The sequence below is a fragment of the Carassius carassius genome, chromosome 3 (assembly GCF_963082965.1).
Source record: "Carassius carassius chromosome 3, fCarCar2.1, whole genome shotgun sequence".
Taxonomy (NCBI): domain Eukaryota; kingdom Metazoa; phylum Chordata; class Actinopteri; order Cypriniformes; family Cyprinidae; genus Carassius; species Carassius carassius.
Window position 1 is genome coordinate 6726518 of NC_081757.1, and position 16685 is coordinate 6743202.

Consider the following 16685-nt stretch of genomic DNA (forward strand, 5'->3'; position numbering starts at 1 on the left):
ATCAAAGTAATGATGCAGAAAATGTAGCATTGCATAACAGAAATAAATTAAATTTTGAAATATATTCAAATAGAAAACAGTTATTTAAAATTGTAATAATATTTCACAATATTACTGTTTGTTTAAAAAGATTGTAAAAATCCTAACTAGGTATATGCAAACACATATCTTTTAACACTCTGCAAAACTCATCATGATTAAAAAAAAAATAATAATAATTTTGTTTTACTTTCTTCGTACAAAATTGAGAGCATTTTGCACATTTTATATTTTTACACATTGATTATCCTGATCCACTATGTTAAACACTGAGTTTGCAAATGTAACAAAAATATATAAAACAAGGACATAAGATGACTATTAAACATAAAAATATAAATAAATAAATATTTATAAATAAATTTATTCGCTTTATTAATACCAATGATTTGTTCCTCCACTATTTGAGGCAAATTGACTAAACAATAATGCATTAATTGTGCTTGCACTCGATTAAAATGGGTTATTTTCAAATCTATTTCTTATTCACGTCAATTCCACTTCATTCATCATGTTGTGCCAGCAGGAAATGTCCATGGGACTGCCGGGTGTTGCTGGAGCCCTTCCAGCTCAGCGTGAAATTCTCTTTGTAATTACTATTCCCTCTGTTGTGTACCGTTACATTGATCTTACTTCCGGCTGGCAGAGAGCAGACTAATGGATGTCTACCTCCACATTAGAAATTAGCCATGTTCCTGTGACTACTGTCTGCTATGTATTGTCAATAACTTATCGCAACCTTTTCAGCCTAAACGTGTCTGTGTTTATTTGTATTTTAGATGTTCTTATTGCAGGTGATAGTCGGGAGAAAATGCAAAATCAAGGGGCAAACAGGAAGTTCCTAATACCTTTATTTTCTCTGCAGCAAGACATGATAGCATCACATTATGAATTGTATACTGACAATGTTTCATAAAACAATAATGCGTGAAATCACTTGTGTACTGTGGTTGGACATAGACTTGTTTGGTGCACACTGTACTCATTTTCACACTATGCGGAAATGTCTGTAACATTTTAAACATTAACAAAATACTGTATGAAGTATGAACACTGCAAAAAAGCGTACCTCTGTATTTTTGTCTTCTGAGTCAAAATGTCTAAGTTCTTAAAACAAGATGCATTTACTAGATAAGCAAAATGACAAGATATTTAGAATTGCTTCTTGGTGGGGTGGGGAATCAACAAATAACAAATACTGTTTTGTTTTTTACCTTTTTTTTTGAGGTGAAATAATTTCCAGTAATCAGTAATCATCGTTTCTCATATAAACTGCAAACTCTTTAATTCGATACCCTATGTATGTATTGAAATAAAAAGCTGCATTATACATTGCAGATGCTTCTCATATCAGTCACTGCAGTACCCCTGCTGTGAGACCATCTCATTTGTGAAATTCGTTTTTTTTTTTTTCATGGAACAAAATCAAAATGTGTTTTACTAAAAAATACATCTGAAAGTGTAGCTAATAAAAAACATCAATAGGTTCTGTCATTTCTAGAAATCAGCAAGTTTTATCTATAAAAACCTGAAAGAAAAGAGTCTTGCATGGTTGTTGACTGTTAAATTCAAATCTGAATTGATTTATTGATGCAGTATAAGTAGGATTAAGAAGGATAAAAAAGATAATTAATTTAACTGATTTTATTACTGAGAAATGCTATCTATCCATCCATCCATCCATCCATCGTTGTGCTATATGTTATAGTCCTTGGCGGCCTATATGGACCTCACTTTAATTTGTATTTCAAATGGTATTACTGGATCAATTCATGTGAATTGCTAATTGCTCATTTAAACAAGCTGAGTAACAGTGATCTTAATAATAGGCTTGCAGGAGACTCACACATATCCCGGCCCTTAAATCATGTAAATTTCTTTCAAATTCCAAATTAAGACAAGCAACTAAAATTGGTTAAGCAATCATTCAAACCACTATCCACTGTATCAACTTGGGCTTTGTGGTTGGGACTGGAGCAATTACCTTGGCGGTTTGAAAATTGACGAGCCCATTAGACAATAAAAGACTGAAAGGGGAAAATTAAGAATCTCTCTGCTGATTGACCATATTTCCATTCCGTCATCATGATGTGGGTTTCAGGAAGAAGTCAACATGTTTTTTTTTTCCTTTATTTTGGTATATTTCGGCTAGTCTGTGGCTCAGCAGTAGAGGGTTAGATTGGATTATGGGTATGAAGAGCAAAGCAGCATGGTGGAGAATGGATTACAACCCCACTAGAGCTACTCTCTGGGCATTTATGCTTAGTAACAGGGGAAGCAGATTCATGCAACCATGACTGATAACGGATTTCTCCAACCATTTAAAACACTTGGCTGAATTTCAAGTAAAAACGGACCTTTAGAGAGTTAGAAAGAAAACCTTTCCTATATGTGATGACATTTAAATTCATGAGTGGTTTATTTACAGGGTGTTAAAAACCCAAATGACAGGGTGACCTGTATATTTCACTTGTTTATAGCGTGTAATCGGCTATTTGTGGTGAAGAATACCCAAGACGACAGCTTAGACAACTTTCTGTACAACAATCGGAGGCTCTTAACAGAGTTATCAAAAACATCTCATGCAAAAAGATACTCGGCAGGCCATTAGGTGACAGGACGTCGATGTGCCACTTATAACATCTTGACAAAGGCGGTTGAATTGGTCACTGATGACAGTACCTCGATCTCTCTTCCAGTCATGCTCCTTTCCTGTGGCCAGACACTCGAGCCCCAGAAGACAACAAACGTCAATATGACTCGCCATGTGTGGATTACGTGCTTGGCAGGATCCTCTATTTATAATCACTTGACACAGTGAACGTGTCCAATGCGGTAATAATTTCGTAATCTCTCAGCTTTTTCAATATCGCAGACTGTGCGTAAGCGTGTGTATGTGCAGCTGATAAAGATGTTTCTAGCCTTCAGCTTACGACTGCCTTGAATACAAAGACTCACTCCACAATCCAATTTCTCAGTGGAATATTTTGCTGTCCTTGGCATTTAACTCGATCTAATAGGTTGCTACTGTTAGCACAAATAAAGGAAAATATTTGGAATATTTATAGATTGGGATTGTAAATGGAAAACAACTTATTTTTTTAAACAACTTTGTTGTGTTCTGGTCATTTTGACCTGGAGGGGATATTTATTTTTCACAAATTTAGATTTGTAAAAATGTAAAATCAATCAATAATATTTCTTTTTGGAACAGAGTGATTTTTGGCCTCATTGATGAGAGCTTATGCAGCTTAACTGTTGAGTCATTGTTGCCAAAATTATCCATATATAATCCTTTTTTTCACCTAACAACTAGGGTGCATAAACTTAGATTGAATTCAAGATTGGTGATTAATATAGCTTTGCAAGCAGTTTTTAAAAGGCTTGTAATTTTTTGACTGGGAAAACCAAATTCAATAGATTTAATAATAAAATTGGACCCCAGTGACTTTCCTTTCATGGACAAAAATTCCTATAATTTTGGTCCAGAAGTGCATATAAAAAGCACTGTACCTACAATGATGCTTTTTGATTGTAAAAAAAAAATGGTTAATGAAACTTACTCGATAGTAATCTGAGCTGTAGATGTCCCTGGACATCCCGAAGTCTCCAATTTTCACGAGCAGGCCGTTACCCACGAGGCAGTTGCGGGTAGCCAGGTCACGGTGCACAAAATGCTGGGAGGACAGGTAGACCATGCCTGCCGCTATCTGTGTAGCGATATGAAGCATCTGCGAGAGACCAAGTTCCCCATTAGACTGCATCGGTTGGCCATCCACGAGGATCATGGCATCCGGACCATGGGCTCTGAAATGTGGGAAGAAAGGCGTATTGGTTATACTTGTTAGTCTTGGCAGTAATTGTCCTTCACTGCTGAGCTTCGTCCAGGTTTGCAATTACTTGCGTTTAGAATTCGAGCTGGGAAAATTGATTATAGATCAATGTAAAAGGGCACAGGGTCAAAGTGTTCAAACGTACCGCCTTTTTGCCCCATAAAATAATTCCCTCTCTAATCCTTTAATCCTGTAAAGCTGTCCAATTTGAAGTGAGTAAGTTAAGGCAAAGCACGATGTGCTTTGACTTCAACTGCCTGGTGAAATAAAATCATCTATTCAGTTAACTTTTTAGATTTTCTCTTCACTCAGGGAAAAGTATTTTTGTGTGATTGCGGCAGCATTTGCATGAGGTGGCTGTTCAAAAGGGCTCGACTGTAATTTGTGCATCTCTCCTGGACAGTGCCTCTTCAGCAATGTGCTCTTCAACTGTATGTAAAAACACTGTTTAAAAGATTTGATTTCTCAAGAGGTAATTCCGGTGAAGCCACTTAAGTCAGAGTATTTTTGAAAACGTGTATTTAATTGTAAAATTCCTAGTGAGGAACTACAATACCTATAATCTAAAGAAAGATTTACCAACCAGTTACCATTAAAACAGATTGGTACAATTTAATTTATTTATTTATTTTATTTTTTTTTACATTTTTTTAATGGTCACAAAGGCTGGATATGTTTGAGCAAAAATACAATAAAACAGTAATATTGCGAAATATTATTACAATTTAAAATAAAAAATAATATTTTATGGATATGGATATGCTTGATAAAAAATACAATAAAACTGTAATATTGCGAGAAAATTCAATGTTTAATACCTTTTTGACCACTGCCGAACACCATACGGTAACTGTTGTACTTCACTCTAATTTTCATGCTTATTTACTTCTGAAATGCTGAAAAGTATTTAGAAGAACAATACTTTGTAACTGCTCCACCACAGAAAGAGAAGAAAAGAATATTCGAAATGGGTCTTTATTATGGCAGCAGCAGGTATGCAATGCAATTTTAAAATGCGTATTATATACAGTTATGTACAACTATATAAAGTATATGAATGGAGAAAAAAAATCCTAACCAAGGCTGCTGATATAAACTAGGCAGTACACCAATGTGCACTATTCTTCAAATCAAAGTCAAAGTCAAAGTCTGCTTTATTGTCAGTTAGGTCTGTACGATTATGACATAAATCATAATTGTCAATTATTCCCTTGAAATTGTAATTGCGATTATTAATTACGATTATCACAATTTACATTGAATTATGTTTATAACGTTGTTTGAAGCAACTGCATGCTGTATTTTTTATATGAAAGTAAACAAGCTGAAAACACTATCTGAAAAACTTTTAGTGCTTTTCTATAGCATTAAGCCTCAAATGTCATCTATACATCAGATTGGTTTTTCTTTAAATTATAAAAAAGTACAAATATGAATGGTATTTTAATGTTAAACTAAAATTAAAATAATAGGGAAAAACCCTTAAGATAACACGTAGAAGGGAAAAAACACATCTTAAGCATGCAGAATAACATAAGTGGACTTGAACAATTAATTGCAGCTTTGAACGAATACGTAATCGTGGCATCCATAATTTTAAACGCAATTAGAAATTTGATTAATTGTGCAGCCCTATTGTCAATTCTTCCACATGTACAGCACATACATACAATGATGTACTTTGACTTATCTAATATGCTTTACCTAAGTTCTCGCTAAATCTCTTTAATTCAACACACATATCATCTGCATGAAGCTTAACTGGAGTCTGCTGCCAAAATCCTTTTGCTGTCCATGAAAATCAACCAAACTTGTATCATTGCAGCTTTTCTAAAAAGAATCATTTGTTCTTTTTTTCTTTTTTCTTGAAATGCAAGTCCGGCCATCTGCATAAGTGTAAGAAAAAATTATCTCACTATACAAAAGAATAATTTATTATCATCACCTATCACTTTGCTCCCACAAGACAATCATCTCACTCCAGTTCTCTATCTGCCTTTATATTTTCAAAGTTCTCCCCTGCAAATTACAATTCACATGGCCTCGATCCACCTTGCGACGTGCATACAATAAAGTTCAAACATGAGCTGAATCTTGTGTCTCAAAACCTACTGAGCTGTTTCAGTATACATGGACAGCTGTCTACATAAACAGCATCAAAATGAAACTTCATAATTGATTGATTTGAGCAGTAACCTTATGTGTCTCATATTTGGAATGGTTAAATTAAACATTTTAAATTATATATCACAACTTCCCATCAGTAAATCTTTCAGATCTCTTTAATATCTGAATTACAGCAATGACATGAACCAGAGAACAAAAAGTCTTATATCTTCAGAAGAGATCTCGGTAATGATTGAAACTGCTCACGGATCGATTATCTTGGCAATGCTATTAATCATACATCTCTGTGTCCATTTTTGTTTATCCTAAAGGATTTTAAGAAAAAGTATTTTAGACAAAGTTGGTTCCTCAATAAAAAATTACAGAACTCAATTAAGTCTACAGGGCTAAATGAGAGCAATTAAATTTTCCTCTGGGTTGGATCTATCCACAGTATTACATGAAACTTTGTATTACTTGTACAACCCGAATTCCGGAAAAGTTGGGACGTTTTTTAAATTTTAATAAAATGAAAACTAAAGGAATTTCAAATCACATGAGCCAATATTTTATTCACAATAGAACATAGATAACGTAGCAAATGTTTAAACTGAGAAATTTTACACTTTTATCCACTTAATTAGCTCATTTAAAATTTAATGCCTGCTACAGGTCTCAAAAAAGTTGGCACGGGGGCAACAAATGGCTAAAAAAGCAAGCAGTTTTGAAAAGATTCAGCTGGGAGAACATCTAGTGATTAATTAAGTTAATTGATATCAGGTCTGTAACATGATTAGCTATAAAAGCTTTGTCTTAGAGAAGCAGAGTCTCTCAGAAGTAAAGATGGGCAGAGGCTCTCCAATCTGTGAAAGACTGCGTAAAAAAATTGTGGAAAACTTTAAAAACAATGTTCCTCAACGTCAAATTGCAAAGGCTTTGCAAATCTCATCATCTACAGTGCATAACATCATCAAAAGATTCAGAGAAACTGGAGAAATCTCTGTGCGTAAGGGACAAGGCCGGAGACATTTATTGGATGCCCGTGGTCTTCGGGCTCTCAGACGACACTGCATCACTCATCGGCATGATTGTGTCAATGACATTACTAAATGGGCCCAGGAATACTTTCAGAAACCACTGTCGGTAAACACAATCCGCCGTGCCATCAGCAGATGCCAACTAAAGCTCTATCATGCAAAAAGGAAGCCATATGTGAACATGAACCAGAAGCGCCATCGTGTCCTGTGGGCCAAGGCTCATTTAAAATGGACTATTTCAAAGTGGAATAGTGTTTTATGGTCAGACGAGTCCAAATTTGACATTCTTGTTGGAAATCACGGACGCCGTGTCCTCCGGGCTAAAGAGGAGGGAGACCTTCCAGCATGTTATCAGTGTTCAGTTCAAAAGCCAGCATCTCTGATGGTATGGGGGTGCATAAGTGCATACGGTATGGGCAGCTTGCATGTTTTGGAAGGCTCTATGAATGCTGAAAGGTATATAAAGGTTTTAGAGCAACATATGCTTCCCCCCAAACAACGTCTATTTCAGGGAAGGCCTTGTTTATTTCAGCAGGACAATGCAAAACCACATACTCCAGCTATAACAACAGCATGGCTTCGTCGTAGAAGAGTCCGGGTGCTAACCTGGCCTGCCTGCAGTCCAGATCTTTCACCTATAGAGAACATTTGGCGCATCATTAAACGAAAAATACGTCAAAGATGACCACGAACTCTTCAGCAGCTGGAAATCTATATAAGGCAAGAATGGGACCAAATTCCAACAGCAAAACTCCAGCAACTCATAGCCTCAATGCCCAGACGTCTTCAAACTGTTTTGAAAAGAAAAGGAGATGCTACACCATGGTAAACATGCCCCGTCCCAACTATTTTGAGACCTGTAGCAGAAATCAAAATTGAAATGAGCTCATTTTGTGCATAAAATTGTAAACTTTCTCAGTTTAAACATTTGCTATGTTATCTATGTTCTATTGTGAATAAAATATTGGCTCATGTGATTTGAAAGTCTTTTAGTTTTCATTTTATTAAAATTTAAAAAACGTCCCAACTTTTCCGGAATTCGGGTTGTAGCAACGTGTGATAAAATGATATCATTCATGTAGGAAACATGATATTCCCAAAAATTTTAGGAGCTAGAATAATTTCACTACTTACAATTTCAGACAGCCTTTGCTTAAGGGGAGTGCATAATATTATAGGAAAATCCTATAATTCCAGCCCTGACTCATTGGAAATATATGCCTGTGGCAAAATTTCTGCAAAATGATATAGTCACTTCTTGCATGTTTTGCAACACTTTCTAGAGAAATTGTCCAGTGAGTAGGGCTGGGATAAACTATTATTTTTTAAACGATTAATCTAGCGATTATTTTTTTCGATGCATCGATTAATCTAACGATTTTTTTCCCAGACCGATTCGATTTTGATTATCTCCCCATTAATTGACTACTAACAATTTATACATGTTGATTTACATATCTGAATGAAAAAACAACAACATTACAATATATGTTTATTGCTCTTAAAAATTACAAAATAAAAGACTGACTAAGAATGCATTACTTTGCACTTGTATAGAGATAGCATTCAATAAAACCTTGAAGCCTTGAAAACACATAGCTTACTGAAACAAGCTTACTGAACACATAGGGCCTAGCTTACTGAAAAAAAGTTCTTCTTTCAGATGAAAATAACAACAACTTGATGTCTAGCATTCAATAAAAAAGGTCACCCAAAATACTTGTTTAGAGCAATTGAAAGAATACAGTAACCAATGTAAACTTGAGGGCTTTAAGCTAATACAGAGTGCTTTTCTAAAAAAAAAAAAATAACAGTGGGAGCCAGCAGCCTGTCATGGAGAAAAAAAAAATCTCTGAATGCTCCACGTGAAACTTTGGCGTTCCGCCCTTTTTCTATCGTGTCTAATGATTTTTGTTAATATGCACAAGAGAGAGAGAGAGAGAGAGAGAGAGCGCTCGTGTAGTTTGAAGACTGAGTGCGCGAGCGCGCGAGCGCGCGTGAAACTTTGGAGTTTTTCTATCGTGTTTAATGGTTTTGATTAATATGCACGAGGGAGGGAGAGAGCAAGAAGCGCTCATGTTGTTTGAAGACTGCGCGCGCGCAGCCGGGGCTCTCTCTCGTACGCGCCCTGTCAGGCGCAGCACAGTCATTCTATTCTACATCACTCACCGATCAAATAAGGCTTTGACAAGCCGCCAAAAAAAAGATCAATGCAGAAAAACCCCTGGATTGGTTATATAACGTTGGCCAGAATGTTGATCCGGCCATCGCGTATATTCAGCACACATAAGGTAAACGTTTTTTTAGAGAAATAAAAACAGGTGGACGAATCGATGCGCATATTTTGCGTCGACGTATTTTTTGCGTCGACGTCATCGATGACCTTGACGCGTTGTCCCAGCCCTACCAGTGAGTAATTATAGACGTGTGCCTGGCAACTTTTAATTAGTTTGGGTGTTGTACATATGATGACAATGTCCAGTGAGTGGAACTGAAGGTTAATAGTCTTATCACTTTTTGAAAAAAAAGACCATCTACTCTTAATCCTACACTAAACCTAACCTAACCTAGTGTTATCAAGTTATCAGAGATAAAAACGCATTTGCTGAATCAACTGTTGAGCTGTTTTATCACTACTTGTGTTTTCACAGGGCTGACCTGCAAGTGAAATACTGTACCAGGTGATCTACCAAGCAAGTTTACTACATTATAAAAGCCATACTGTACATATTTGCTTATGTGATGCAAACATCAAAATGTATTAGTTTACAAACCATGTGCTTAGTACAAGCATTTTGAGGTCATAACATCTTTTATTAATCAATAATCTGCCCTCATAATCATAATTTGTTAGAAAAAGAATGATAGTTGTTGGCGTATAACTATATCTAGTGTTAATTTCAGCTGAAAATGGCAGTGAATTAATTTGTAGGTACATTTTTGGAGATCCCAATAAAAATACCTCAGAAACTTATTGAGGTCTCCATGCTTCATGTACTCAAACACCATGATGAGAGGGTCGTCGTCCACACACACGCCATAGAACTTCACAATGTGCTCATGCTGGAGGTTGGTGAGGAGCTCGGCCTCCCGTTGAAAGTCTTTTCTGGCAGTCAGGGTGGGATCTTTGAGAGTCTGAGAAACAGAAAGTATGTTCACTCTAGTAGATGTACAGACAAGAACAAATGCACAGTGGAGAGAGGGATGCCACGTGTTTACTGAAGTCGTCCTCTGAGCAAGGAGAAATGAGATGGAGGTTAAACTAATATGCCTAATTGCATTTCAGGATGTCTGCCATAAACTGAAATGAGACAAAAACATACAACAAAAGGCCATAGCATGAATTCTCAAAAGAAAAGTGGTGCAATGATGCAACTTGCATAAACTATTTCATGTTAAAGGCTAAGTTAATTGGGGAGTTTTCAAATAAAAGAATGTCTTATTATTTGGATTTTAATTTTCAACATTTTTAGGTAACATTTATAATTGCATTTGCTAAAAGCAGTTACCATTATGGTAAAGATTTGTATTTGATTTTATAAAATATTTTATTAATTTTTTGTTGTTGTTGTTGATTCTTTCATTCATTGATGCATTTTAGACCAAGATAAATTTGCTTTTACAGAACATTTTCAGCAGGCACACAAGACATTTGATTATACATTTTCAGTATTCATTCAGTCATTCATTTTAATTTTTAATGACTTTTGTCATTTTAATTACTTTTTTGTAAAATTTATATGTAGCTTTATTTTTATTTCTGTTTTAGTTTTAGTAGTGTTAGTAGTAGTGCTTTAGATTAAACTTTTTTTATTTAAATTAATTACCATGGCAACATTTATGTTTTCTTTGTTATTTTATTTTTTACTTTTTAATTTATCTAATTTAAATATTTTATTTTATTTCTGCTGTTTTTTAATTAACATAATTTTGAATAGTTTGTTAAAAAATAGTTCTCTCAAAACAAAGTTACAACATTCATTCAAACATCCTGATGTCAAATTGCATGCTATTATCAGGGAAGAAAAAGCAATTGCATGGCTTTATTGAATGGCAGAAGAAAGTATTATAACAATTTTCAAAATTCTGCAAGAATATTTGTAATTTTATTTCCTGATATAACTTAACCTAACATGACATGCATTACATTTACCATCTGACAAATTACATCTCACATTCTGGCAAATGCTGATTTTTAAACGTATATACATTTGCTTTTATAATTTTTTACCATATAAGAAATGTGATAGCATTTAATCTTCCCAGGCACTTCAGAGTACTTACTAGCCTTTGCACTTTGAGTCCTGCTCCTAGCAATTAAATAACTTAATCTGAATGGCACATGATGCAATTTGATTTTAATTACAGAATTCCCCTGATCTCCCTGACACAAGCAGAGGGAGGCATCGTCAGAGAATGGCTTAAATGACACAGATGGTGAAGCGCTCATTTCCGTCAGGGGAAGTGTTAGCTCCATGCCACTCAACACAGTTCTGACACGCTGTATTTCTGTTGCAGCGCTCTGCTGGAGGGAGCTGGCCTGACAGCCCCAGGTTCATAAGATATCCTCATGACACTGGAGTATTTTCACAGCATCTTCGGTTATCTTTATGATGTAATAGTTCAATCGCTCTGGTGAGGCGGTACATTGGATTACAGGAGGAAGTTCAGATGTGGAGAGTTCTTTCCAATGGTTAAATAACTAAATTGGCCTTAAAAAGTTGTTTTAGACCTGTTCTCAACTGGTTTTGAAAAAAAAGACCCATATTTTACATTGGACATCAAGTGGAAAACCAGTATTTAGGAGAATTCCTTCCAGTGGTTAAATTATCTTAATGGCCTTAGGAAGTAGTTCTAGACCAGTTCTTAACTGGTTTTTCAAAAGCACTCACATTTTACATTGGACACACAAAAATAGTTTGTGATAACAAGATTTTGTCACTGTACACACACACACACACACACACTTCTGCCATTCTATTAAGAACCAGTAAGACCGTAAAACTGCATTCATTATTATATATTTTGGATTCAAAAAGAACAAGATGTACAGTAGGTTGAAGCTTGGTTTCTTAGCTATTGGAATTTGACTTGAATTGTGAAAAGTTGGTGCAACAAAAATCGGAGTACCTTTAACCTAGTAAAAAAAAAAAAAACACTTTTTACTTTCATAAAGCACATTCCTGGTAATGGAATAGAGTGCACAGGAGCAGTGCATCTATTTTGAGAAAAGAAGAAGGTGCTTTTAACTGCAGAAACATGCCTCACCTTCACAGCCACCAGCATCTTATCTTTGGTGGGACTGAGGTTGTAACATTCGGCCAGAAACACCTTCCCGAAAGCTCCCTCGCCCAGCTCTCTCTTCAGAACAATGTCCCTCCGTTTAATATGCTGCACATCTAAAGGAGAAATGCAGAAAGAGAAAACCATAACGGCTATTAAATTTGTTTTGTATGTCATGGTCATCAGTTCACATGTAATGCAGCAAAATGAGACTGGATTGTAAAATGGTACTGTTTGAAAAGAATAGTCAAATATATTTATTTATATTTTGAATTAGCATTTATATTTTCAGTTTCATTTAATTTTGTTGAATTTTTTGTTGAAATCTTATCTGCTTTTGCCATTTTTATTTGTTTTAGTTTATTTAGCAATATTTTTCTAAGTTGTAAAGTTTTTTTAATTTTAACACTTAATCTTAAATTTACTTTTCAGTAAGTTGTCCATAAGATTAATATAATAAACTAAAATTAAATAAACTGAAATAAAAATGTATAAATCTACATAGACCTTAAAAATGAAAAACTGCTTTAAACTTTATCTGAGTGATATTAAAACAGCCAAAGCAACATTTCTAATTTAGTTTTTCATCTAATATTTATATTTCATTTTAGCTTTATTTAATTTAATAAAAAATAAATAAAAAAATATATATTTTAAAGGTTTTAGGAATATATCTGGAAATATATATATTATAAATGTGGTCACTATGAGTTGTTGTTCAGCATATCTTGGTTTACACAGAACATAGCATATAGGTTTGGATTTATTTATTTATTTAGATGGATTAAAGTATTGTCACTGAATCTCATCAGTGCCCATGATATTTGATCATACAATAATGATGAAGATAATGAATTATCTTCATAGGAAACAATGTCCCTCAGGAACCGATGGCAAAAATGAGTGTGGAAAACCGAGCCAAATGAAATATGAGTGACAGGTTATCTGTATGCGCCCAATGTGCATATTGTTTACGCATATGTGTACAAGTGTAAATAAAAGCTTCAATCGTGAGTAATTCGCATTGTGTAAAAGGTCAGTTCCTGTGCAGATGGTGTTCTAGAATTGCTGCTCGCAGTCACAGCTGTATATTCTCTTTTTCAAAAAAATAAATAATAATAATAATAACCAACAACAAAAAACGAGTGTATACGAGTCAATTGTAGGAAGGTCTTTTTTTGCCATCTGTTGGGAACTCACCTGGGACTTGTAATGCTTTGCCATCATGGTTCATTGTCATTTCCAATTATTTGTGTGAATTTAAAGTAAGCAAAAATGCAAAAAAAAAAAAAAAAAAGACTACAAATATGACTCTACACAAACATAGCAGCTTCTCTTTTCCTGTATCTAATCTTGAACTTCAAATAAACGCATCTACTCATTGGCCTCTACCAAATGTTTCATTAATAAAGGCAAACTATTATGTAGATCTAAGTTTCTAAATGAATCAACAGACACCACAAAGGCTATTATTCACACACACATTATGTAAACATATATCGTGTATCCTGTTATACTGCTGTCAGTAAAAATGCTCATGTCCAAACCGAAATGATTTGTTGTATTGATTCAATTCCTTGTGGTTGCTATGAAGACACACAGCTATATTGTGAATTAGTATTATGCTTGGGTCACTGGGTCAGAGATGCCATTCTGAGACAAAACTGAGTTTTTAGATGAGTATTGTAATTTAATCGAATATTAAAAATTTGATTTTATAAGTACAATTACTATGAAAAACAATATATGATGCATTAAAATGTGGATTATGAATACTTGATAAAACTTTTTCTGGTTTCAAGTTAAGAGTTAACAGAAATATTTAATTTGTTGACAAACTGTCAATAAAACCGCTAAAGGCAAGGTTATATTTAGTACACCTTGCCATAAGGACAACAATAAATGTTTCTACAATTATTAAGAAAAATGTATATATAGGATAATGAATTTATGTTAAGTTAATTGTTTATTAAAATATTGATAATCCACATTATAATAAATATTTTTTTATATAGGTATATACAGGTGCTGGTCAAATAATTAGAATAACATCAAAAAGTTTATTTATTTCACTAATTCCATTCAAAAAGGGAAACTTGTATATTATATTCATTCATTACACACAGACTGATATATTTCAAATGTTTATTTCTTTTAATTTTGATGTTTATAACTGACAACTAAGGAAAATCCTAAATTCAGTATCTTAGAAAATTAGAATATTGTGAAAAGGTTCAATATTGAAGACACCTGGTGCCACACTAATCAGCTAGTTAACTCAAAACACCTGCAAAGCCTTTAAATGGTCTCTCAGTCTAGTTCTGCAGGCTACACAATCATGGGGAAGACTGCTGACTTGACAGTTGTCCAAAAGACGACCATTGACACTTTGACATTGCACAAGGAGGGCAAGACACAAAAGGTCATTGCAAAAGAGGCTGACTGTTCACAGAGCTCTGTGTCCAAGCACATTAATAGAGAGGCAAAGGAAGGAAAAGATGTGGTAGAAAAATGTGTACAAGCAATAGAGATAACCACACCCTGGAGAGGATTTTGAAACAAAACCCATTCAAAAATGTGGGGGAGATTCACAAAGAGTGGACTGCAGCTGGAGTCAGTGCTTCAAAAACCACTATGGACAGACGTATGCAAGACATGGGTTTCAGCTGTCGCATTCATTGTGTCAAGCCACTCTTAAATAACAGACAGTGTCAGAAGCGTCTCGCTTCAAAAAGGACTGGACTGCTGCTGAGTGGTCCAAAGTTATGTTCTCTGATGAAAGGATTATGCATTTCCTTTGGATATCAGGGTCCCAGAGTCTGGAGGAATAGAGGAGAGGCACACAAACCACGTTGCTTGAGGTCTAGTGTAAAGTTTCCACAGTCAGTGATGGTTTGTGGTGCCATGTCATCTGCTGGTGTTGGTCCACTTTGTTTTCTGAGGTCCAAGGTTAACACACCCGTATACCAGGAAGTTTTAGAGCACTTCATGCTTCCTGCTGCTGGCCAACTTTATGGAGCTGCAGATTTCATTTTCCAACAGGACTTAGCACATGCACACAGTGCCAAAGCTTCCAGTATCTGGTTTAAGGACCATGGTATCCCTGTTCTTAATTGGCCAGCAAACTCGCCTGCCCTTAACCCCATAGAAAATCTATGGGGTATTGGGAAGAGGAAGATGCGATATGCCAGACCCAAGAATGCAGAAGATCTGAAAGCCACTATCAGAGCAACCTGGGCTCTCATAACACCTGAGCAGTGTCACAGACTGATCGGCTCCATGCCACGCCACATTGTTGCAGTAATTCAGGCAAAAGGAGCCCCAACTATGTATTGAGTTCTGTACATGCTCATACTTTTCATTTTCATACTTTTCAGTACGCCAAGATTTCTATAAATCCTTTCTTTGTATTGGTCTTAAGTTATACTCTAATTTTCTGAGATACTGAATTTGGGATTTTCCTTAGTTGTCAGTTATAATCATCAAAATTAAAAGAAATAAACATTTGAAATATATCAGTCTGTGTGTAATGAATGAATATAATATAAAAGTTTCACTTTTTGAATGAAATTAGTGAAATAAATCAACTTTTTGATGATATTCTAATTATATGACCAGCACCTGTATATGTATATATATATATATATATATATATATATATATATATCAGTAATTATATATCCACATTTATTTTTGCCCTTATGGCATAATCTTGCTTCAAGCTCTTTCTTAATTGACAGTTTGTCAGTAAATTAATCATTTTAATAAACACTCAACTTAAAACAAGTAAGTGTTTCATAGAAACTGTTAATAAACAGCTTAAGACAAGTATGGCACCTTGCCACAAAGACAACAAATCTTACAGATCAGAGACACTTGAGCCAGTATCAAGTGCTACAATCATCACTGACACTTGGAGACTCAAGCAGCAGGGCTCTAGCAGATTGAAGCAGGATCAGGTCAAGGCTGGAGCACCTTCCTGTCCCCCAAAACCTCATTTATATTCACTTGTTCTTCCATTAAGTGGTCCGCTGGATTTGTCCCATCCTCTTGAGTGAACAATTACATGTGTACCTGCCGTAAGAGTCTGGGATGGGTTAACTTAACCTTCAGCTTTCCACCCAACCGGTAAAGCCCAGCTCCCTCTGCTGCTTATTTACCACAATCCATTCGTGTAAAGACTTTGAATTACAGAGGCACTATCCCAAGACTCACCATCATTTATTTAATCCTCATCCTAGCCGAAACTGTATCAGCCGCTAAAGCTGAATTTAAGAGAGCACCACAGGCAGGTGCATTTATCGCAGCAAAAATCTATGATTAGAAATAGTGCCATTCATTCTTACTGAAGCAATCAAGATTTCTCAGTTTAAAGGAATTCCTCCAG

General features: G+C 35.1%; 1 protein-coding gene and 1 long non-coding RNA gene across 2 annotated transcripts in view; one reads left to right on the top strand and one right to left on the bottom strand.

The window, feature by feature from the left end:
• The window catches only part of LOC132117567 (uncharacterized), a 63174-nt gene that overhangs the window by 13744 nt on the left and 32745 nt on the right, over positions 1-16685 (top strand). The gene's annotated exons all lie outside the window — the stretch shown is intronic.
• Positions 1-16685, bottom strand: part of ntrk3b (neurotrophic tyrosine kinase, receptor, type 3b) — a 126600-nt gene that overhangs the window by 3833 nt on the left and 106082 nt on the right. Inside the window, exons 13-15 of the mRNA XM_059526929.1 lie at positions 12284-12414; positions 9978-10150; positions 3603-3846 (exon numbers count right to left, since the gene is read on the bottom strand). Of these exons, the coding sequence (XP_059382912.1) occupies positions 3603-3846; positions 9978-10150; positions 12284-12414 (548 nt within the window). The remainder of the gene's footprint in view (positions 1-3602; positions 3847-9977; positions 10151-12283; positions 12415-16685) is intronic.